We start from the raw sequence: 18,643 nt of genomic DNA, 5'->3' as shown, positions 1-18,643 counted from the left end.
CACAGCCACTCACTCCTGCAAGTTATTACTGCCTCAGCCAGCTGCGAACGCCTACTTCCAAAATACACGTAATGTTGCTAACCACAGAAAACACCCTTACTATTTAAATAGTTAATACTGACCTGAAGGATTCAGTAAGGGGAAAAATTATGAAAACACATCGCGTTAATATGTGCATATTTCTTTAATTTGTTAGCTACCTATTTAAATCACATGCTGCCGGTTAGTAAAAACAGTAAAGACACCCGTAGTTCTTCGGGTCGTCCTGCCCTAGCGGCTAACGGAGACGTTAGCTAATGAGGTGAGCTCAGTGCCCCTGGAAGCGCGGCTGTCGCTACATTTCAGGAAGAAGAAGAAGAAAAAAGAAAAACTCTGTTTTTTGCCTTTTGATTGGTTGACAGGTTATCTGTGGCGTCCAGTAGTTATCACGGGCAGCTTAGGTACGTCCAATCAGAGGCTCCGGGGGCGGGACATCCTTTTGTTAAAAGCGATATATCCCAAATTTAAGCGCTGTGAATGTGTGTTGGTGTATTGTGTATCTTTTAAGTGTTTTCTTTGCCAGACACTGTCTGAGATCATGTTAGTCATCTCTTAGCTTTAGCCGTACCCATCGTCCACTCAGCTTTCTACAAGAAAACCACTGAAGTCCGCGGATGACAATAGGCAGCCAAGTTAGCTAAGCTAACCACCGAGCCTGAAGCATGCCGAATTTTTGCGCGGCCCCGAACTGTACGCGGAAAAGCACGCAATCTGATTTGGCTTTTTTTCGGTTTCCACGGGACCCGGAGAGGTAAGTCTGCAAATATGACAGTACCCTACGAGCTTTAGTATTCAGAAGAGTCTGGAAGACCATGTGTAGTGTCTTAAAGTTGTACTGAAATGAGTGAGAAATCATAACACCAGCAACCAATCTGCAAAGACCACAAACAAGGCGCGATAAATATTTTCTTGTTAATTTTCCAGTTATTGGGCTGTGTTTAATCACTAGCTTTTAACTGAACTTAAAGTGTTTAGATTATGTATATATAGACTCTATGGCAGACCGAGTTTAGAGCTAACTTTCTGTTATGTAATCTAAGACGTGTAAACTAGGTCCTGACAATGGGAATGTAGGTATAATGTTGTTTCTGCTATGGTCTGCATCTCCTTTTCTAGACAAACATTAAAAATGTAGCAAAAGCAAATTATTTCTTAACTCACATTTTCAGTTTTATTTTGATTATGTTGTTGTTATTCCATTTTAATAACAAGTCATTTGAATTAATAAGTTGTCTGTAATGATAGGTTTGAGAGGTGCTGCTTCAAATATTAAGTTCTGAATTTAGTAAAAGTGCTAGAGTAATGCATTTGGAGTACCTGATTTGTAGTGGAAATAGAAATGCTTTATTGTACTTTTATTGATGTATTGCAAAGGAAACTGGTAGGATATATTGCTGTTTCAGTAGTTTTTCTTTCTTCTCAGCTCTCATATGGACAGTTGCCGTCTCAATCCATTTCTGTATCTTAGAATGTCAAATAAAACCTGTGCCACATTTTCTTATAGATGCAGAATCTGGGTAGAGAACTGTCGCAGGGCCGATCTAGAGGCAAAAACATCAGACCAGTTGAATAAGCACTACAGACTATGTGCTAAGCACTTTGACCCGGCTATGGTGTGCAAAACGGTGAGTATTTCGTGAGCTCTGCCTGCCTTCTCTGGCAGTATGTGTACATTTGTTTCCTCAAATATGTGCATCTTTTAAATGTTGCTTATTTGAATTATGTGAGGTTTTTTTGTTTGTTTGTTTAGTTTTTTTCTATATTTTTCCCAGAGCCCTTATCGGACTGTGCTGAAGGATACGGCAATTCCAACAATATTTGATCTAACAAGCCATTTAAAAAATCCTCACACCAGACATCGCAAGCGGATTAAAGAGCTTGTAAGGAAGATATTTGATAGCTTTTTGGTCACCTTTTTTTTTCTTTTTAAATAAGGTTAATAACTTGACTGTTTTTAGTTTTGGTAAATAACTTCTTTTCTTTTTTAATTGCAGACTGAAGAAGATATACGGAAGATAAAAGAAAGGAGATGTAAGCTATTAAATTACTTTGTTTTTTTGTTTTTTTTTGTTCCAACTTTATTATCAGTTTTCTTGAAAAGATTGTTGTTGTGTCATCTCTCTTCATAGTGGCATCTTCTATTGACCAGATTGCTTCCAAAAAAGATGCAGTAGAAGATAGCACAACAACCAATGAGGATGAACCTCAGCTGTCCACGGAGGAGAAGGCATTTCGGGAATACCTGAGATCTTTGTTTGAAGCCGTGGTCATGTTAGGAAAACAAAGCATACCGTTAATGCCTCTTAAAGCATCAGAAACAGAACTTAAACCCAACAACTTCCAGGCCCTCCTAGATTATCGCATGAACGCTGGAGATGAAGCTTTGAAGAAGCGCTTTGAGGCAACGGCCGTGAACTCTGAATACCTTTCTGTAACTCAGCAAAGTCAGCTCCTGGACGTTTGTGAGAACACGGTGAGGGAGGAGATGCTAATGGAAGTGAGAGAGAGTCGCTTCTTCTCCCTAGTGACAGGCGACCTTGTGGAATTTGCCAACGAGAAGCACCTGCCTCTGTTTTTACGCTTTGTGAACCAGCAGAACGTCCTCCGAGAGGAGTTTTTGGACTTTGTGCCATTTGATGGTGATGAGCCTGCACTGGTCGAGAGACTGGAGGCCCAGCTGACTGATCGCTGGGGGCTCAGCATGGAAGACTGCCGTGGTCAGGCCCATAAGGCCACTGGGATTTCCACCACCAAGATGAAAGCAGTAGCAGTATTACTGATGGAGAAGTATCCCTTGGCATTGCACATGCCTTGCTCCCATATGGCACTGAACGTTCACCTGACCAACAGCCTTCCATTCCCCAATGTCCAGGTGGTCATGGAAACCCTGAGGAGGATTGGTGCTTTCTTTCAGACCCAGTCTACTCAGGATGAGCTCAAGAAAGCCATCTCTACTCACTACCAGAAGAATGAAGAGAAAGGAGCTGCACTAAAACAAGCTTGTAGCCCAGGCTGGACAGAAGAACACAACGTCTTTGATGTGCTGCTGGATATGTTGCCACCATTGCTGCTGTGCATGGACAATATTCGAGACAATGAAGAAGGAAAGTTTGCTGCCTCTGTGGTGGCAGATGGATATTCAATAGCAGAAACTCTTGCAGACTTTGAGATTGTTGTCACCATTGTCATCCTGAAGAATGTCCTTACCTTCACTAGAGCCTTTGGGAGGAATCTCCAAGGAGAAACACTCGATGTGTTTTTTGCTGCCAACAGTCTAACAGCTGTCCTGCATTCACTTAATGAGGTCAACGATAACATAGATGTCTACCATGAATTTTGGTACGAGGAAGCTGTGAGCGTGGCTACCGTGATCGAGATTCCCGTCAAAGTTCCGAGGCTGTTTCTACGGAAACAGCGTGCAGCCGATGTGGGTGAAATTCAAGCTGAGCCGTATTTTAAGGAGTATGTTACCATGCCTGTAATCCACGGGATCATGCAGGAGGTGGAGGACATGTTCTCTGAGACTAACCTCAAAGCCCTGAAGTGTCTGTCGCTGGTTCCGGCTGTCATGGGCCAAATGAAGTTCAACACCACTGAGGAGAACTATGCAGATGTTTACCGGAATGACCTCCCCAATCCTGACACGTTACCTGCAGAGCTTCACTGTTGGAGAATCAAGTGGAAGCACAGAGGCAAAGAGGTGCGCCTGCCCACCACCATCCATGAAACCTTGCAGCTCCCAGACGTTAAATTCTTTCCCAATGTGAACTCCTTCCTCAAGGTACTTTCCACCTTGCCGGTGCTGAAGCTAGAGGACAGCAAAAGTGACACGGCAAGTGGAAGGCTCCAGGCTTACCTCGACAGCATGCCTCCTCAGCAATGGAACAAAAGTCTTGCGATGCTTAATGTTAACACTCATGTCAAACATGACCTGGATGTCATGGTGGACAAATACTGCAGACTGTATCCAGAGGATGACACTGAAGTTGACGCAGAGTCCGAGGAAGTAGCCGAGGAAGATGCTGGGATGAAATGATGTGATGCAGTGAGCTGAACAGAACAGTCTGAATTGATTGCATAATTTTCGGGGGTGTAAAAACATGTGGATACAAGTACTAGTAAATTTTAATGGAGATGTAAATTAGCGCTTGACATTCATCTCTGAAGTTAAGCTGTTATTGTATTTGGTCAAATGAATAAATGGTGTATTTAAATACACCACACACTTAATCTTGCATTGTAAACAAATTCACAAATTTGTCTGGAACAAAATGAATACTCATTATTCCTTGTGAACTTTTTGAAAATTGTAAATCAAAAAAAGATCTGTAAACATTCAAATTCTGTGTCAACTTGTGTTATTAGACAAGAGTCTTCTGTAAAGTTTTATATATTTTTTTTATCTTAAAGTGGATCTGTCAAGTACATTTACAGCTCCCTGTTTCTTTCACTGATCTCTGCTAGAGTAGCTCCATATAATTTGCAGTTCAAAACAATCAACTGCAGCCCCTTAGTTCATCCTGTGTCTGAAACATGCCATTTTATCTTAGTCAAAAATCAATGAGCTTCCAGTTGGGAGGGAAAAATGTTTATTTCCCGATCGGTTGCTGCAAAATTGATTGCTAAAGAGGCCTAGAGACCGGTCAGTGACATTTTTGCAAATGTTTTAGCTGCTGGCAGATTGCTGCAGTTTCCTGTAGTGTACATGGAGCATCCTAACTTGCCTGCAGTCAGTCACAAACTAACCATCAAGCTGTAATGTTTGCATACAAGTCAACAACTTTCATGCAAAGTACAGCAAGGAGGGGTTTTTTGTGCAGCACCCTCTTTGCAGCTGCTTTCACCTACTGACGACCAGCAACTGCGTAATAAATACACACTTTTTGCTAGTAACCAGAGGGTTGCCTACTGATCTCTAGGCCTGTGTGACTGAAGTCTTAACAGGGATTAGTCGCTGGCTTCATTGTTTGAAAGTTTGGTCATATCAAAATGAGCATTCTTTTTTTTAACATTTAGTTTATGTCATATATGACAGGAAATGGGTCCACTTTTAAGGGCTTTCTATGTTTTGTGCTTGATGGGTTTTACTACTGAGATTAACTGATGGCCTGATTTTTGTATTTTGTTTGTTTTTTTTGTTTTTGTATTGTGCTTTTAATTCAAACCACATGATGGAGGCAGATGCCCCTGTTGATTCACAGTGCAGGAAGCAGGAAGAGCAGGAGAGGGAGCAATTCCATCAATATCAGCAGCATCCCTGAATTAATGCTCAGGAAATGTTTTCTACTGTAGAGTGAATTAGAATGTCAATTATTTTGTACAGTTAAGTGCAAATCTGTGGAAAGCTCATCCCTGTACAGGCTAACATGATTTAAATGGTCGTGCATCACTGTTCTGATTGTAATGCAGTTAAATGTTTGCTTCACTGTGCAGATTGATGCAGGGATAGGATAGGAGTCGGCATAAATGGGTTTGTTTGTTGTTGTGATTAGCATTTATGGAAAGATGGTTTCATTTTCACCTCTACGCATTTTATATAAAGTTTGTTTTGCTTAAATAAGACTCTGTAAAGAAGACCAATAAAGCCGCAGGCAGTGACCAAAATATTATTTATTGTTTTCTTAAATATTTCATCATCAGATTTTGTACCTTTAATCATGCCCGCTGCATTCAGTGGGACTTGACTCGATGTGAATTTCGTTTTATTTGTTCTGATTTTCAGCCACGGTTTTTTTTTGTTTTCGGCCATTTCCTAAAAACGGAACAATGGGCTTCTGCGAGGCTTGCATCCACTGTGGGTTTACGTTTGTGACATGGCAGCATTGGGGTTAACCGTGTCTCCTCCCTCTTTGCTGGCCAGACGCTGACGAGCTCAGGTGATAGTTCATCGTGCATACTCAGTGCAGACCCCCGGGCTGTCGAAGCATCACACAAATGTGGGTGGGGTCGCTTTGATGCGCAACCAGACACCAATGTATACACTCCACAGCAAGCCCCCAAAGTGTGAAACTTGAACAAGAGCAAACATCCTGCAGGAGGAGGCAGAGAGGGAGGCGTGTGGGCGCTTCTCCCGTAAGTCTCGGGCAAAGATTAGATCTGCTCATCGGAATTGCATAACGCGAGAGTAATCCTGACTGGACAAAAAACGAAGAGTGTTCGATTCGTGAGTAGGACGTTTATTTACGTGTTTATCCCCGATTTATTTCCTTACCCTTTAGCATCTTTTCTCTGGTCAGCTTCCTAGAATCGAACATTATGGCATGGCCGTGCATTACGCGTGCTTGCTGCATCAATCGCTTTTGGTCCGAGCTGGATAAAGCAGACATCGCGGTGCCTTTGGTTTTCGCCAGATACTCCGACGTGGCCGACGTACCGCATGTGCCCCATCACCCGCAGCCGAAACTGAAGAAGGCCGGTGCCATTGCCATAGAAACCCAGCCCCATCCCGGCGAGCAGGAGGCTGGGAAGGCACCGCCCGCGACGGGTGCCGCAGCGGGCAAAGATGGCTCTACTGCGTCCGTCATGCGCCAAGACTTCAAGGCGTGGAGAGTGCGCCCCGAGGCCAGCTGCAAGCCCAGAAACGAGTACCAGCCATCGCCGGCCCCTTTCAACAACGAAACTCAGTATCAGAAGGATTACAAGCCCTGGCCTATACCGAAGAAGCATGACCACCCATGGATCCCCAAATCGAGCCCCACCGCCGGCGGTCCGGAAAGGAGCGCAGGAAGCGGTAAGTTGGAGCAGGTGGCCGCTGAGGCCGAGAGCGGGGTGGAGAAGAGCGAGATTGAGGAGAAGACGCAGGAGAAGGAGTCACAGGAGGTGGTCAAGAGAAGCGTGAAGAGGGAAAAGTCATCGGAGAGGAAAACAGGTGAGAAGACGGAGGGACAGGTGGCTGCAGATGTGAGCGCGGAGCAGAGGAAAGGCAGAGCGGCTGCAGACGCTCTGAACAGGCAGATAAAGGAGGTTATGTCGACTTCTAGCAGCTACAGGTAAGAGTGTAAGACTGTGACAATGCGCTGTTCGAGGTAACACTTTTTATTCTACACTCTATTACATGTTTGATTTTCTGTAACTGTTACTGTGCACTCTGTAGCAGCAGAGGCTGTTAGCAGGAATATACACAGCATCCCTGAAAGCACTTCAGCTGTCACGCAAAAATCACTAGAGGATTTTTTGGTAGGCTATTGAAAGGGTCTCTTGTTGCAATCTCCAGTGATATCAGATGTAAACTGACACTTCTACAGATAAAGGTTCCAGTATTGATTTTTTTTTTCTGCTTCAGCCTTCCTGGGAGTACTACCAAATCAATGCCATGGGCCATGAATGAGTAAAGCCACTAAAAGGATCTGAATGTAATCATGTGCGCCTTAACAGGGTTTTTTCTGCTCAGGCTTCTTCCAAGTTTGAGTAGGCGAGGCATGCAAGTTGAGAAGACATGCTTCACAGAAATTTCATGGAGAAAAGCTCATTACAGATCAAAACTGAATTAGTCTACTTCACTGTGTTTTGCAGGCAGTGAAGTAGAAACAGTTTGGATCAGAGAATTTTAAAATGTGAAACCAATGAAGGAGTAAACCATGTATACAGGCGTAAACAAGAGCTTCTCTAACCCAGAACACACACTCACTGGGCAGTTTGTTAAGTACACCTGTTCAACTGTTCATCAACACAAATATCAAGTCAGCCAATCACGTGGCTGCCAGAATGATAAATTTAATGAGCGTGAGTTTTTCATAGCCTCCATTAAAATTGGACAATAAATGCTGGAAAAACGGTGCCCACTCCAGGCCTCAATTTCTGCTGCAACATTCGGAGGGTAGGCTCAGAATTTGGCATTAGCAACATAAAAACATGGATCCATCCTGCCTTCTGGGCCCCTTACCAAGTGAGTACTGTTGCTGACCACGTCTGTCTCTCTATGACCACTTTGTACCCATCCTGTGATGGCTGCTTCCAGCAGGATAATGTCACAAAACTCAGATTATCTTGAACTGTGTTTTTTTTTTTTTTTTTTTTTTTTAAATATGACAATGAGTTTATTGTACTCACATGTGCTCCACAGTCACCAGACCTCAATCTAATAGATCTAATAAAGCTCCTCTGGGATGTGGTGTAATGGGAGATTTGCATCATGGACGTGCAGCTGACAAATCTGCAGCAACTGGTTGATGCTATCACTAAGATCTCTGAGGAATAATTTCACCTTATTGAATTTATGCCACAGTGAATTAGGACAGTTCTGAAAGCAAAAGGGGGTCCAACTGGGTACTATCAAGGTGTACCTAATAAAGTGACTAGTGAGTGTATGCATAAATGATCTTTCTGAATGGCTGAGTGGAAACCTGAAGCTTCCATTTGTGCAGTGAATAAAACACAGTTACACATTGCAATAAAAGCTTCCATTTATTAAAAAAACAAACAAAAACTATTTTCAGGGGCATAATAACAACAACAATAACAATAATAATAATAATAATCTGAATCTGAATTAGAATTCCTAATTAATTTCCTGCTGTGTAATAGAAAACATGTGTAAGCTGTGTCTCACAACGAGTCCACTTCCTGTCCACGTGTACCTGAAAAGAAAGCACGTGTTGCCCCTTCCTGGTCTTGCAGAGCGTGGACAATAAATCTGAAGGTCAAATTTTGATTTGACTGCTAAAAATAAACTGACAGTCCTGCAGAACCTGCAGCTGAGCTGTAATCAACATGAATACAGTGTGCATGTCTAATGGTTGGTACATGAGCGTCTGCATAAAAGTGAGGATAGCCTCTAGTGGTGATGTCAAATTATCCTAGGCCTCTATGCCAAGGATAATCTGTACCTTGCAAACCTTTCATAGAAAGCTTTTTATCATTATTATTAGTATTATTATTATTATTATTATTATTTTCATTATTTGTAAACCTTCTGTCTTTTCAGCATAATCAGTGGCCGCTCTTCTCTCAATTCAATGCTTAATTTTGGCTAGCCATTAATTTTAATGTTGTATGACGAGCACCGCAGCTGTGTTCAGTTTTAATAACTGATTCATTGATCAGTTTTCAATTTATTTTAGAGTCAGTTGATTTAATGACTATGATTTTTTACTTTTTCTTAAATATTCAATAATAAAAAAAACATCTAAATCTTGTTTCCACTGTTCTTAGGACTGAATTCAAGGCATATAAGGATGTGAAGCCAGTGAAGCCCATCAAAGCTCCATCCCAGTATAAACCCCCTGGGGAGGAGACCAGTCTGGAAACCAGCTATAGTGCCACATTCAAGGGGGAGCAGGTGAAGGCTCACCCAATGGACAACAAGCTGCTGGAGCGCAGGAGGATACGCAGCCTGTACAGTGAACCCAGCAAGGAGCCTGCCAAGGTGAGATGACGTCCACACACGGATCTGCAGAAACTATACCTCTCCATCTCCATTTTGACTTCTTGTAATTGCACACATATCAAACCTAAATTAACCCGGCTGTATGCTAGAGTTTGTATTTCCTGATTTGAGTTCTTACTCACTGAAACCCATAAGTGTTATCTCGTTATACACAATATACAAGCAGTGCCTAATAGGGATGGGTATTGATAAGATTTTAACGATTCCGATTCCATTTTCGATTCTGTTTAACGATTCGATTCTTTATCGATTCTCTTATCGATTCTTGTTTTTAAAAAGGAGAACACTAAGGTCGATTAGCTTAGAACTGTTTTATATCTTCTCTTTCAACAAGATAGAAATTTAGGAGTAACATGGCCTTACAAACCCAACAGTGAGATCTTAAGAGATCCACAGCCTACGGCTCTTCAATGGGGTGTCACAGGGTCCCCAGGAAAAAAAATTGTAAATGTAAAATAATAAAATAAATATTCTTCTGTAGCAATAACAAAGTATAACATAAATTATTCTGTAGCAATTACACAAGAATATTCAGTAATGTCCCTGCCTACAATTAAACACATTCACTTACCATCTGCTGTGGCAAATGGCTGCAAGGTTTTGACCACAAACTAGTCACTGCTCGGTGAGATTCGGGCCTGAAAAGAGACGCTACCGGTAGACTGCAGCGACAACTGCCAGCGAGCGCCAGCCAGACTCTGTCTGTCTGTCTCATCACGGTCACCTAAATGCACAGTAATGGCAGGTTTTGTAATAAAGCAGATCGCGCTAACATAATATGCACTGTTAGTTGATTATTTACCTGCCGCATTAACGGGAGATGACGTGCAAACGTTACCGCTGCTGCTGCTGGGTTGAGATTCACGAGTCCGGAGCGGAATTAAAGACATTCATTTAAGTTCATCGCGTGTTTTGTGAGCAAATGCTTTTGCATATTCGTAGTGTTTCCTCCTTTAATGAAATATCTACTTTGCAAGTATTGCAAGTTGCCCTGAACGGATGACAATCCGTTCTCATAAAGTATAAACAAACTTTTAAGCGTTTGAGCCGCTTAGGCGCCGTGTTTCCTGCCAGGTACGCTCCGACGCTCCGCAACGTGGTGACGTCATTCGGGGCGACTAGAATCGATAAGGGAATCGTTTGCAAAAATGGCAAACGATTCCAAGGAATTGAAACAGTGGGAACCGGTTCTCAACAAGAACCGGTTTTCGATACCCATCCCTAGTGCCTAATAACACGTGGTCTAACTTACCATAAACGCAAACTAGAACAGCTTTATGTCTCAATATTCTTATTTAATTACATGATGTGCATTTGTCATTGCTACATGATTCTGCTACACTACGCTCGACTAATCAGCATACATACTGTGTATTTAGCAAGCTGCATATACTAATGAATAGTAAAATGGCCACTGCATCAATTTCAGAAGCTAAAGTAACATTCCATCATTAGATTATGGTAATATGACGTAATCCCTTCATTTGAAGATATTTCCCACATACAGTAAGATCTTTTTGCATGTAATGGGTTTGAATTGGTTAGTCATGTGTCTACAGTGGTGTGTTCATGTGGCCACTCCTTCTCTCATTCTTGTAGGACTTCTCAGAGACTGAGAGCAGCTCTGTTCTAAATCTGCTGTAGTCAGGTGTGTTCTCTGTTTCTTCTAGAAGGCATGGAGGCTGACCTCAAGGTTGATAAGGCCAAAACATGCATATTGTCTCACACACACACACACACACACACACACACACAGTATGCGTCTTGGCTAGTGTGAGCCTCAGTCACATTTATCACCCAGCTGCCAGATGCAGTCCTCCCAAAGTTATTTGTTCACTGTTTGCCCACCTCTCAGCCTGCACCAGCCACTACCTTTTGTGGAGATTTGTAGTTTTAACGGTTCATCATGGGGTTAGGAAAGAAAAAAAAACATAAAAAAAGGATGGGATTGGAGGAAACAATGAAGCAGAGATGCTATCAACATGTATCAGATAAGAATCAAAACATTTGTTGCAGCAGTGGACCTAAAAACCGTTGTTTGAGGCTCCTTTTTGTTAGTAAAAGCTACGCTGGGCAAGCTGCCACTTTTCTTTTTTCTTCATGCAGTGGCTGACCATGAATTGGCGTACAGATTATGAAGAGGAATACTAGGAATATGGCAGTGCATTTTTGATATCCTTTGTGCCTCTGTCTGATTTATGTAGCAGCAGTGTGCAGGTCAGTGTGACACAGCCACGTGGATCTAATTGTATTCTTTGGAACCCACGTCATCAACAGTAAGAAGCAAAAGATATTTAGTGTTAAATCTAATCTGGACTTTGTTCTGAAAATGTCTGGCAAACCTGATGGAGTGCAGTGCATTTATTTATTTATTTTACACTGGTGCCATGGTAACATAGTCTTCCTAATCCCACACTGACCGTCTCTGGCAACAAAATTTATTAACAAGGTTTGCCATGGCGACGCCTCACTTACTTTACACGACCGCCGTTTTACTCTGAGAAATAGAGCTCTCCACATTTTTTTAATAGTCAGAAATAACCTTTCACTGCCATCTCTTACAATATTGTTTGTAAGGTTTATTTATTCAGCAAAAGTTGAGCATGATTTGCAACTTTGTCGCTGGATGCTGATGCTCATTTATAAAAGCTGGGAGCCCCTCCATCCCTCTGTTATCGCTAAGGCAACTCCAGCTCAAGAGCAGAAATGAGCTAAGCGCCTGGCTTGAGGCCACGTTTATCTCTGCACCCACTTTTCCCCACTCAATCTGTTGATCTGAACAAATCTCACCGATGCAGGCCTGCTTGTCAAGCCTCCACCAGTATTAGTAGTTGAACCAAATTACTTCATTTTATAAAACATAATACTAACATCATATAGTAATATAAACTAAATACCATGTATGCTTTATATTCCTTAAAAATTCATTAAATAAGCAACTGCACGAACCACTTTTTAGAGAAGGAAAGGCACAAACACACTTTTTGTGCTATTTTTTTGGACCTTTATCTTCATTGCACTAACCCAATCATGCAAGTATCATGTATAGCATATGGTGTCATTTGCCTGAAATTATCTTGAGTAGCAAGATAAAAGAAGGTTTGTATTGCATGATAAAATAGGACTTGATTCATAATCTATCAGTGAGCCTACAGTAAGTAAAGATGTAAATGGTTAGCTTAACATTTTGGGAAGTATGCTTATTTGTTTTTTTGCCTGGAGTTAAGAAAATCTGTTACAAAAAAGAAAAACACAGCCAGCAGTTAATTATCTTAGCTTTGCACAAAGGTTCTCAAAATGTGGTCCACGAGTCAGTACCATTCCATGGTAACACAGTATGTGGAAAGAATACATGAATGTACAATACATTTAATTTATATGCAAGTCACACTTTAAATTTCCAAGAAAGTGTATCGCTTCAGTTTCACCTCTGCTGTTCTAGCAGTCATAGCGGTCTAAACCTTACTGTCATTAGCTGTTAGTTTGTCACACCCCACGTGGTGATGGTGCTGTTGGTTGGTTTCATTATGTCACCCCCACTGGTTAAATGTGAAAAACTAAACTAAATAAAATGTAGAATCCTAGAATATTCCCACAGTGTCAACGACATGCCTGATCATCAGCATCAGAATTCCCTTCTAAGCTGAGATCTGCAACTTGTTATTTCAACATGTTAAAATGGCAGTTTTGCATTGGGGCTAAAGTCTGCACCATCCTGCAGTTAGAAAGTCTGGCTATAAGGCATTTGAACAAATGTGATTGGCTCAGTTTGTTGGCTTTGCACCACCTGTAATGGGCTGAGAGAGGTGGAGTAGCCACACTCCTGATCAACCCTAACCCCATTGTCATTGAATGCACCATTCACAGTTAGTATCTGTGGTACATGATGCTGTAAAACATGTTACAGAGCGAGTCATTTTTAAACATTCATTGACTCTTAAACTTCAGAAGTCTGCAGTAAGTTTAAGTAAATGGAACTGGATGCTTCTGGATATTTACATATGTGGTTAGGAGCCGGTCAAGCTCAGCAGGAAGGCAGAGAAAAAATCTGTGATCAGAAGATAACCAGGTTATTTATTTTATTAGGAATCTACTGTAGTCACATATTTATCAATTATTTTATTAAACTGACAGCAGTTTGTGCTGCTGAATTTTCAACATGATTTCATATTACATATTTAAGTTGTTGTATTCGATTGTGTCTAAAGAGGAAAACAATAAGGCCAGGTGTTTATCCAGAATTTGTGCTTAGCTGAGCTAAGGTAATTGGCTATTGGCTTTAGATTTAAAGCCAATAGCCAATAGATTTATTTAAATGATGATGTTGTCATCCTCCAAGCAAGAAAACAAAATAAATTCCATTTCCCAAAGTATTAATCAGTTTCTCTGACATCAGTTTAATCTCTTCTCGCATCTCTTCTCTCTTTCAGGTGGATAAACCAGTTTCCCGCACCAAACCAAAAAAGTCATCATCAACACCAACAACAACAGGGAGGATGCAGAAAAAAGCTAAAGAGAAGCAGATTTCTAGTTCCCAGTCAGCCAAGAAGAAACCTTCTTTGGGCGCCTCAGAACCCAAACCAGGCGGAGCCGTCACAAAGAAGAGCAAAGAGATCAGCAACAGACTGGCAGAGGCGGGCAAACAGTAAAACAAGCTAACGTGCTCACATGAGGCGAATCTCTTCCCCTTGGTTTTTTTCCTTACCTGTTGTTTTTGCTGTCCGGTCATATATAGTTCACCTTTGAATGGGCACCGATGTTGAGCTTTTAGAATAATGCAAATAATTTCACGGCAAACTATGCGTGTGTGAATGTGTGAAAAGTACGTGAATGTATTCTGGCGCACAGAACTGCTTTCTATTATCGAGCACATAATTTTGCACATTGTTTCTATGAGTTCTGTTTCGACAGCAAACCTTAAAAAGGAGCCATCGGTACACATGTAGTGTGTGTATGAAAGGGAATTTTTACCTTTGTCTGAATGGATGATGAACTCAGTGTTAAAATGATTGTAAACAAAAAGAAAAAGGTCAAAGAGAGGCTTTTTTTTGTTTTTCTGTATCACTTGAAGGGATTTTTGTGAAAAGTGCATAATCTGTTTCACAGTGAATTACAGTGCCTCTGCTGTATGGTCCTGGTTTTCATTTCATTGTTCTGGATGATATCTGCTGAGATAGAAAGTGAACTGTAATATAATTACTACAGCTTGCATGCAAGACCCTGTTTTCGGTTGATTAGCTGACTGTCTGTCACAGTCACATCCTAGCTTGTAAATTGAGCTTTCAAAGATAAATGTATAGGGTTAAATCCTTCTCAAACATAATGCATGAGTAGAAATAGATTCTGATCACACCAAAAAGGTACATACAGTGAGTAAAATCATAGTCTAGTGGCTATTAAAGCTGTAAAATAAACACACCAGCAATATGGTTTCACCCACAAGCAATCTAAATGGAGATCCACTCCCTTGATTTAATAAGAAAACCATAGTTTTCACGATGACTCAGTACTTTGTGGCATTGTACTCCACCCTCCCCTCTGAGCTGTGACGCTGTAGTTGTGCTAAATAATTTAAAAAAAAAAGAAGAAAAGACACATAGGCCTAAAAAAAAAGAGAGAGAGAACTAGTTAGATTTGCTCAACATTTTTCACTCTGAATGCGCTGATGTGTCGAAGGACAAGGAATGGGCCAGGACTCTTTAAACTGCTGCTGTCTGAAAATCTAAAACTCGCATGAGTTCTTCGTGACATGAGGTGTTCTACCTCAAAAAGTCATCACAGCCCAGCCTTCCCTCTCTGGTTGTAAACACAGACGTATACCGTGATACCCTCAGTGGCCGACACGGCCGCAGTGTGTGAGGGCCCAGTCTAGCACTAGCCACCGTGGCTCTGCTTCCAGTTTTAGCTTCTGTGTGTGTGAGTGCGTGAGTGATAAACTGAGTGAAAGGGTTTTTTTTTGTGTGTGTGTTTGACCTCTTCAGCCTGCTGCCTGCTAAGCATCAAGTCTGACCCAACCACTACAAGTGCTGCTATGCACTCCGACACTCTGGTGCTATATCTCTCATCTTATATGCTGTCTGGTTTGGACTGCGCGTGGCGTCAGACCAGAGTGAAGTGATGATATGACATGCGTATGTCATACTGCTGTTGTGATATTGTGCTTGTATTCTCAGCTTGCTTTGAATGAACTGATTAAAGTGATGCAGAATCCTGCGCTGTGACTTGTTGAATTTATTTATCACAAATATCCAGAGTTCAAGAAAAATGGGCAGACTGTTTCAAACTGATAGGAAGGCAACAGCTCAAAAAACACTTGTTACAACCAAGGTATGCAGAAGAGCATCTCTGAATGCACAACATGTCAAACCTTGAAGCAGATGGGCTACAGCAGCAGAAGATCACATGACTCCTATCATGAAACTGAAGTTGCAGTTCAGAAATTGGACCATAAAACATTGGTATAACGTCTTCTTGTCTGATGAGTTTCAATTTCTGCTCACATTCGGATGGCAGGCTCAGAATTTGGTGCAAACAACATGAAATCATGGATCCATCCTTCCTTGTATCAACAGTTCAGGCTGCTGGTGGTGTAATGGTATGGGGGGTATTTTCTTGGCCCAATTTGGTCCCCTTTAGTAACCAAATGAGCAGCATCTAAACACCAAAGCCCACTCAATTAATGTTGCTGACCAAGTCCATCCCTTTATGACCACAGTGTACCCATCTTCTGGTTGCTTCCAGCAGGATAATGCGACATGTCACATACCTTAAATCATCTTAAACTGGTTTCTTAAACATGAGGTTCACTGTATTCAAATGGCTTCCACACTCACCAGATCTCAATCCAATAAAGCACATTTGGGATCTGGTGGAACGGGAGATCAACATCACACATGTGCAGTCGACAAATCTGCAGCAACTGTGTGATGCTATCATATCAAAAATGTTTCCAGCTCCTTATTGAATCTATGCCGAGAATAAGGACGACTCTGAAGGCAAAAGGGGTTAGCGCTAGCTTTCTGTACCTAATAAAGTGGCCAGTGTAGACTGACATAAAAATGCGAGGAGGGGAAGCCCACAAGAGTCCAGAAGAACTGAAGTCATGATAAAACCTGTAAATCTGTGTGGTTACTCGTGTTTTCCTTGAAATATCTTTCTACAACTTAGATCTCACCTCCTAAAATATTATTTTTACATCAAGAGATACTTGTAACTTAAAGAATTTCCAAAGAAAGCCAAGTCAACTGAAAACTTAAGGTATCTGTGCCAAGGCATGAACTAAATAATTAAGCAAGAGTACTGAATTGCTATTTAACTTAGGGTTGCAGGTTTGTATTTCTCCAGAAGAGAAATCTGAGACATTCTCCTTCAAGTCTGGATTTTGTTGTTTTCTGTTGACCTTACAGTTTGTGCTCTGCAGATGTTCCCTCCTCCAAACTCTGGTAAAATTAAGAGCCATTTAAAGGTTGCATAAAATATATTTTATGCGAGCATCGTTCAGTTCGGTTTAAACAAGGGAGCCAAAGTGCTCTCATCTGAAAACAAAACACTCACTGTTAATGAAATCATGAAAGGGCGGATGTAAGACGGGACAGAAACATTAATTTAACCCTTTATCATCCTTTTTGGTGTCTGGTGGTCATTTTCCTGTGAATCAGTCATCCTGACATAAATCTGCATGAATAATTCAGTCGTTATGGGCCCTCGTGTTTGCAGAGCAGCATGAAATATTGAATAAGAGATCAGCAATGGCGCTGGAGCTGCCTAGGCTCTGCCCCCCCCCACTCTAAAACACATTTCTGGCTGGTCATGGTCCCTCCCTATATTGTACTGTCGGTGAAAGTAAGAGTTCTTATTGTATTGTATATTTTTGAAGCTCATTATGTTGGAAACGATAAACTTTAGTGACCGTCACAAACAAAACAGGAGCTGTGACAGTAAAAAGGGTTTAGGCTTGAATGCATGTGTGGGGAAAATGGCATGTACAATATTTGTATTAAATATTCACAGCACAGAAGAGACTGCAGATGATTTCCCACTTTATTCATTTTATAGCAGCTCATTGTTGAGAACACAGAGGCCTGAATCACCTTGAATTCGCACCACAGTATAAGGCTGCTGTTATGAGTACCTGCATTTTGTGCAACACTGAGCAACTTTATTAGTGTAGCACTGACTTCACATTAGGAGACATGCGCTCTCGTGAAATACTGTATTTCTTTGACAGACAAGGGACTGACGGTCAGCAAATCATGACCTCTAGTGGAGGGGATCTATGGCACAATCTGACAGTGAACCTTGTGAACCTTGATTGAAAGGTGGCTGCAGGCTGAGCTCAGGTTTCCTTCTGCTTACAGTAGCTTCCTGTTTCTGTTGGCAGGGCTTTCTCAGGCTGGTAGGGATAACCAGTTCCTTCAGGTGTAAATCATCTCTTTTCTGTCTATTAACAACATGTGAAACCTTCCCAGTGTTAGAATACAGTACAGTACAGCACGACAGAAGGGGAATAATTAAGCCTGGGTCATAATTATCAACCACACTAGAAAAAAATGCAGGTATTTTGCTCAAAGATCGAAATCATTCCAAATAAATAAAGTGAATAAAATAAAGAATAAAGCTGCATGCATGGATGATTTTCAGACTGACAGGAAACATTTCTGAATTCATACAAGAGAGGACTATTTAACTGTGAAAATTACTGCTATCATTTAATCCGTCCACTGTACATGAAATAGCACGGTCACAGCAGTCTTTATTGTACAGGTCTGTTTCTTTGTTCACACTCTGTGTCATGAGGAAATGCTGACAGAGGGGGAGAAGGAGTTCTTGTCACTTCCTGGGAGGAGTTTGGTCTGGCGTTTAAAGATAAAAACAGGCATAAGAGCTGTGGTTTAACTGCACTGCCAAAAAAGGAACAAAGCAGACAGAAGGCTTTCTGAGGTTACAAGTGGTGGAATGTGTCCGGTACTTAAGTGCTACACTTAAACACAGGGTTGAGTTTCTTTTACTATAAAATCATGACTGAGCTGATCAATTAATATAGAAATGTATATATATTTTTTTCTAAAAAGTTGATTACAACATCTAAACTAAACTAAACTGGCTGAATTTAAAAGATTTTATGTTTGTGACTATTTTATGTCCTCTTTTTTGATGTTTTTCTAAGTAGTACTTTAAGTGAACTCAGGGCAGGTACTGAAGTATTTTATTAGTATTTTT

The 18,643-nt window shown here is 41.2% G+C and overlaps 2 protein-coding genes across 3 annotated transcripts; both read left to right on the top strand.

Annotated features, from left to right (window-relative positions):
- Positions 1-4: 4 nt before the first annotated feature.
- On the top strand, positions 5-5,237 carry thap12b (THAP domain containing 12b). The gene is made up of 5 exons (XM_003455074.5): positions 5-790; positions 1,544-1,664; positions 1,812-1,919; positions 2,034-2,070; positions 2,169-5,237. Exons 1-5 carry the CDS (start codon positions 702-704, stop codon positions 4,073-4,075), a joined length of 2,262 nt encoding a protein of 753 aa, XP_003455122.1. The 5' UTR covers positions 5-701; the 3' UTR covers positions 4,076-5,237.
- Positions 5,238-5,799: 562 nt separating this feature from the next.
- On the top strand, positions 5,800-15,634 carry map6b (microtubule-associated protein 6b). 2 transcript variants are annotated; one of them, XM_005459602.4, is made up of 4 exons: positions 5,800-6,202; positions 6,276-7,028; positions 9,190-9,403; positions 13,855-15,634. In XM_005459602.4, exons 2-4 carry the CDS (start codon positions 6,295-6,297, stop codon positions 14,071-14,073), a joined length of 1,167 nt encoding a protein of 388 aa, XP_005459659.1. In that variant the 5' UTR covers positions 5,800-6,202; positions 6,276-6,294; the 3' UTR covers positions 14,074-15,634. The 2 variants fall into 2 exon arrangements, with proteins under 2 accessions (XP_005459659.1, XP_005459660.1); XM_005459603.4 differs by adding an exon at positions 11,024-11,072 and having other exon boundaries at positions 5,800-7,028; positions 13,855-13,987.
- The last annotated feature ends 3,009 nt before the right edge of the window (positions 15,635-18,643 follow it).

Source organism: Oreochromis niloticus, linkage group LG14 (genome assembly GCF_001858045.2).
Source record: "Oreochromis niloticus isolate F11D_XX linkage group LG14, O_niloticus_UMD_NMBU, whole genome shotgun sequence".
In the NCBI taxonomy this organism is placed as follows: domain Eukaryota; kingdom Metazoa; phylum Chordata; class Actinopteri; order Cichliformes; family Cichlidae; genus Oreochromis; species Oreochromis niloticus.
The sequence above is the reverse complement of the archived record's forward strand: the minus strand, read 5'-3'. Positions and strand labels throughout refer to the sequence as shown.

Excerpts from the sequence above, each read along its gene's own strand:
- thap12b (XM_003455074.5), top strand. The coding sequence starts at position 702 with ATGCCGAATTTTTGCGCGGCCCCGAACTGTACGCGGAAAAGCACGCAA. Across the intron at positions 1,665-1,811 it reads CGGCTATGGTGTGCAAAACG|AGCCCTTATCGGACTGTGCT; the intron begins GTGAGTATTTCG and ends TATTTTTCCCAG. Across the intron at positions 1,920-2,033 it reads GCAAGCGGATTAAAGAGCTT|ACTGAAGAAGATATACGGAA; the intron begins GTAAGGAAGATA and ends TTTTAATTGCAG.
- map6b (XM_005459602.4), top strand. The coding sequence starts at position 6,295 with ATGGCATGGCCGTGCATTACGCGTGCTTGCTGCATCAATCGCTTTTGG. Across the intron at positions 7,029-9,189 it reads TCGACTTCTAGCAGCTACAG|GACTGAATTCAAGGCATATA; the intron begins GTAAGAGTGTAA and ends CACTGTTCTTAG. Across the intron at positions 9,404-13,854 it reads CCAGCAAGGAGCCTGCCAAG|GTGGATAAACCAGTTTCCCG; the intron begins GTGAGATGACGT and ends TCTCTCTTTCAG.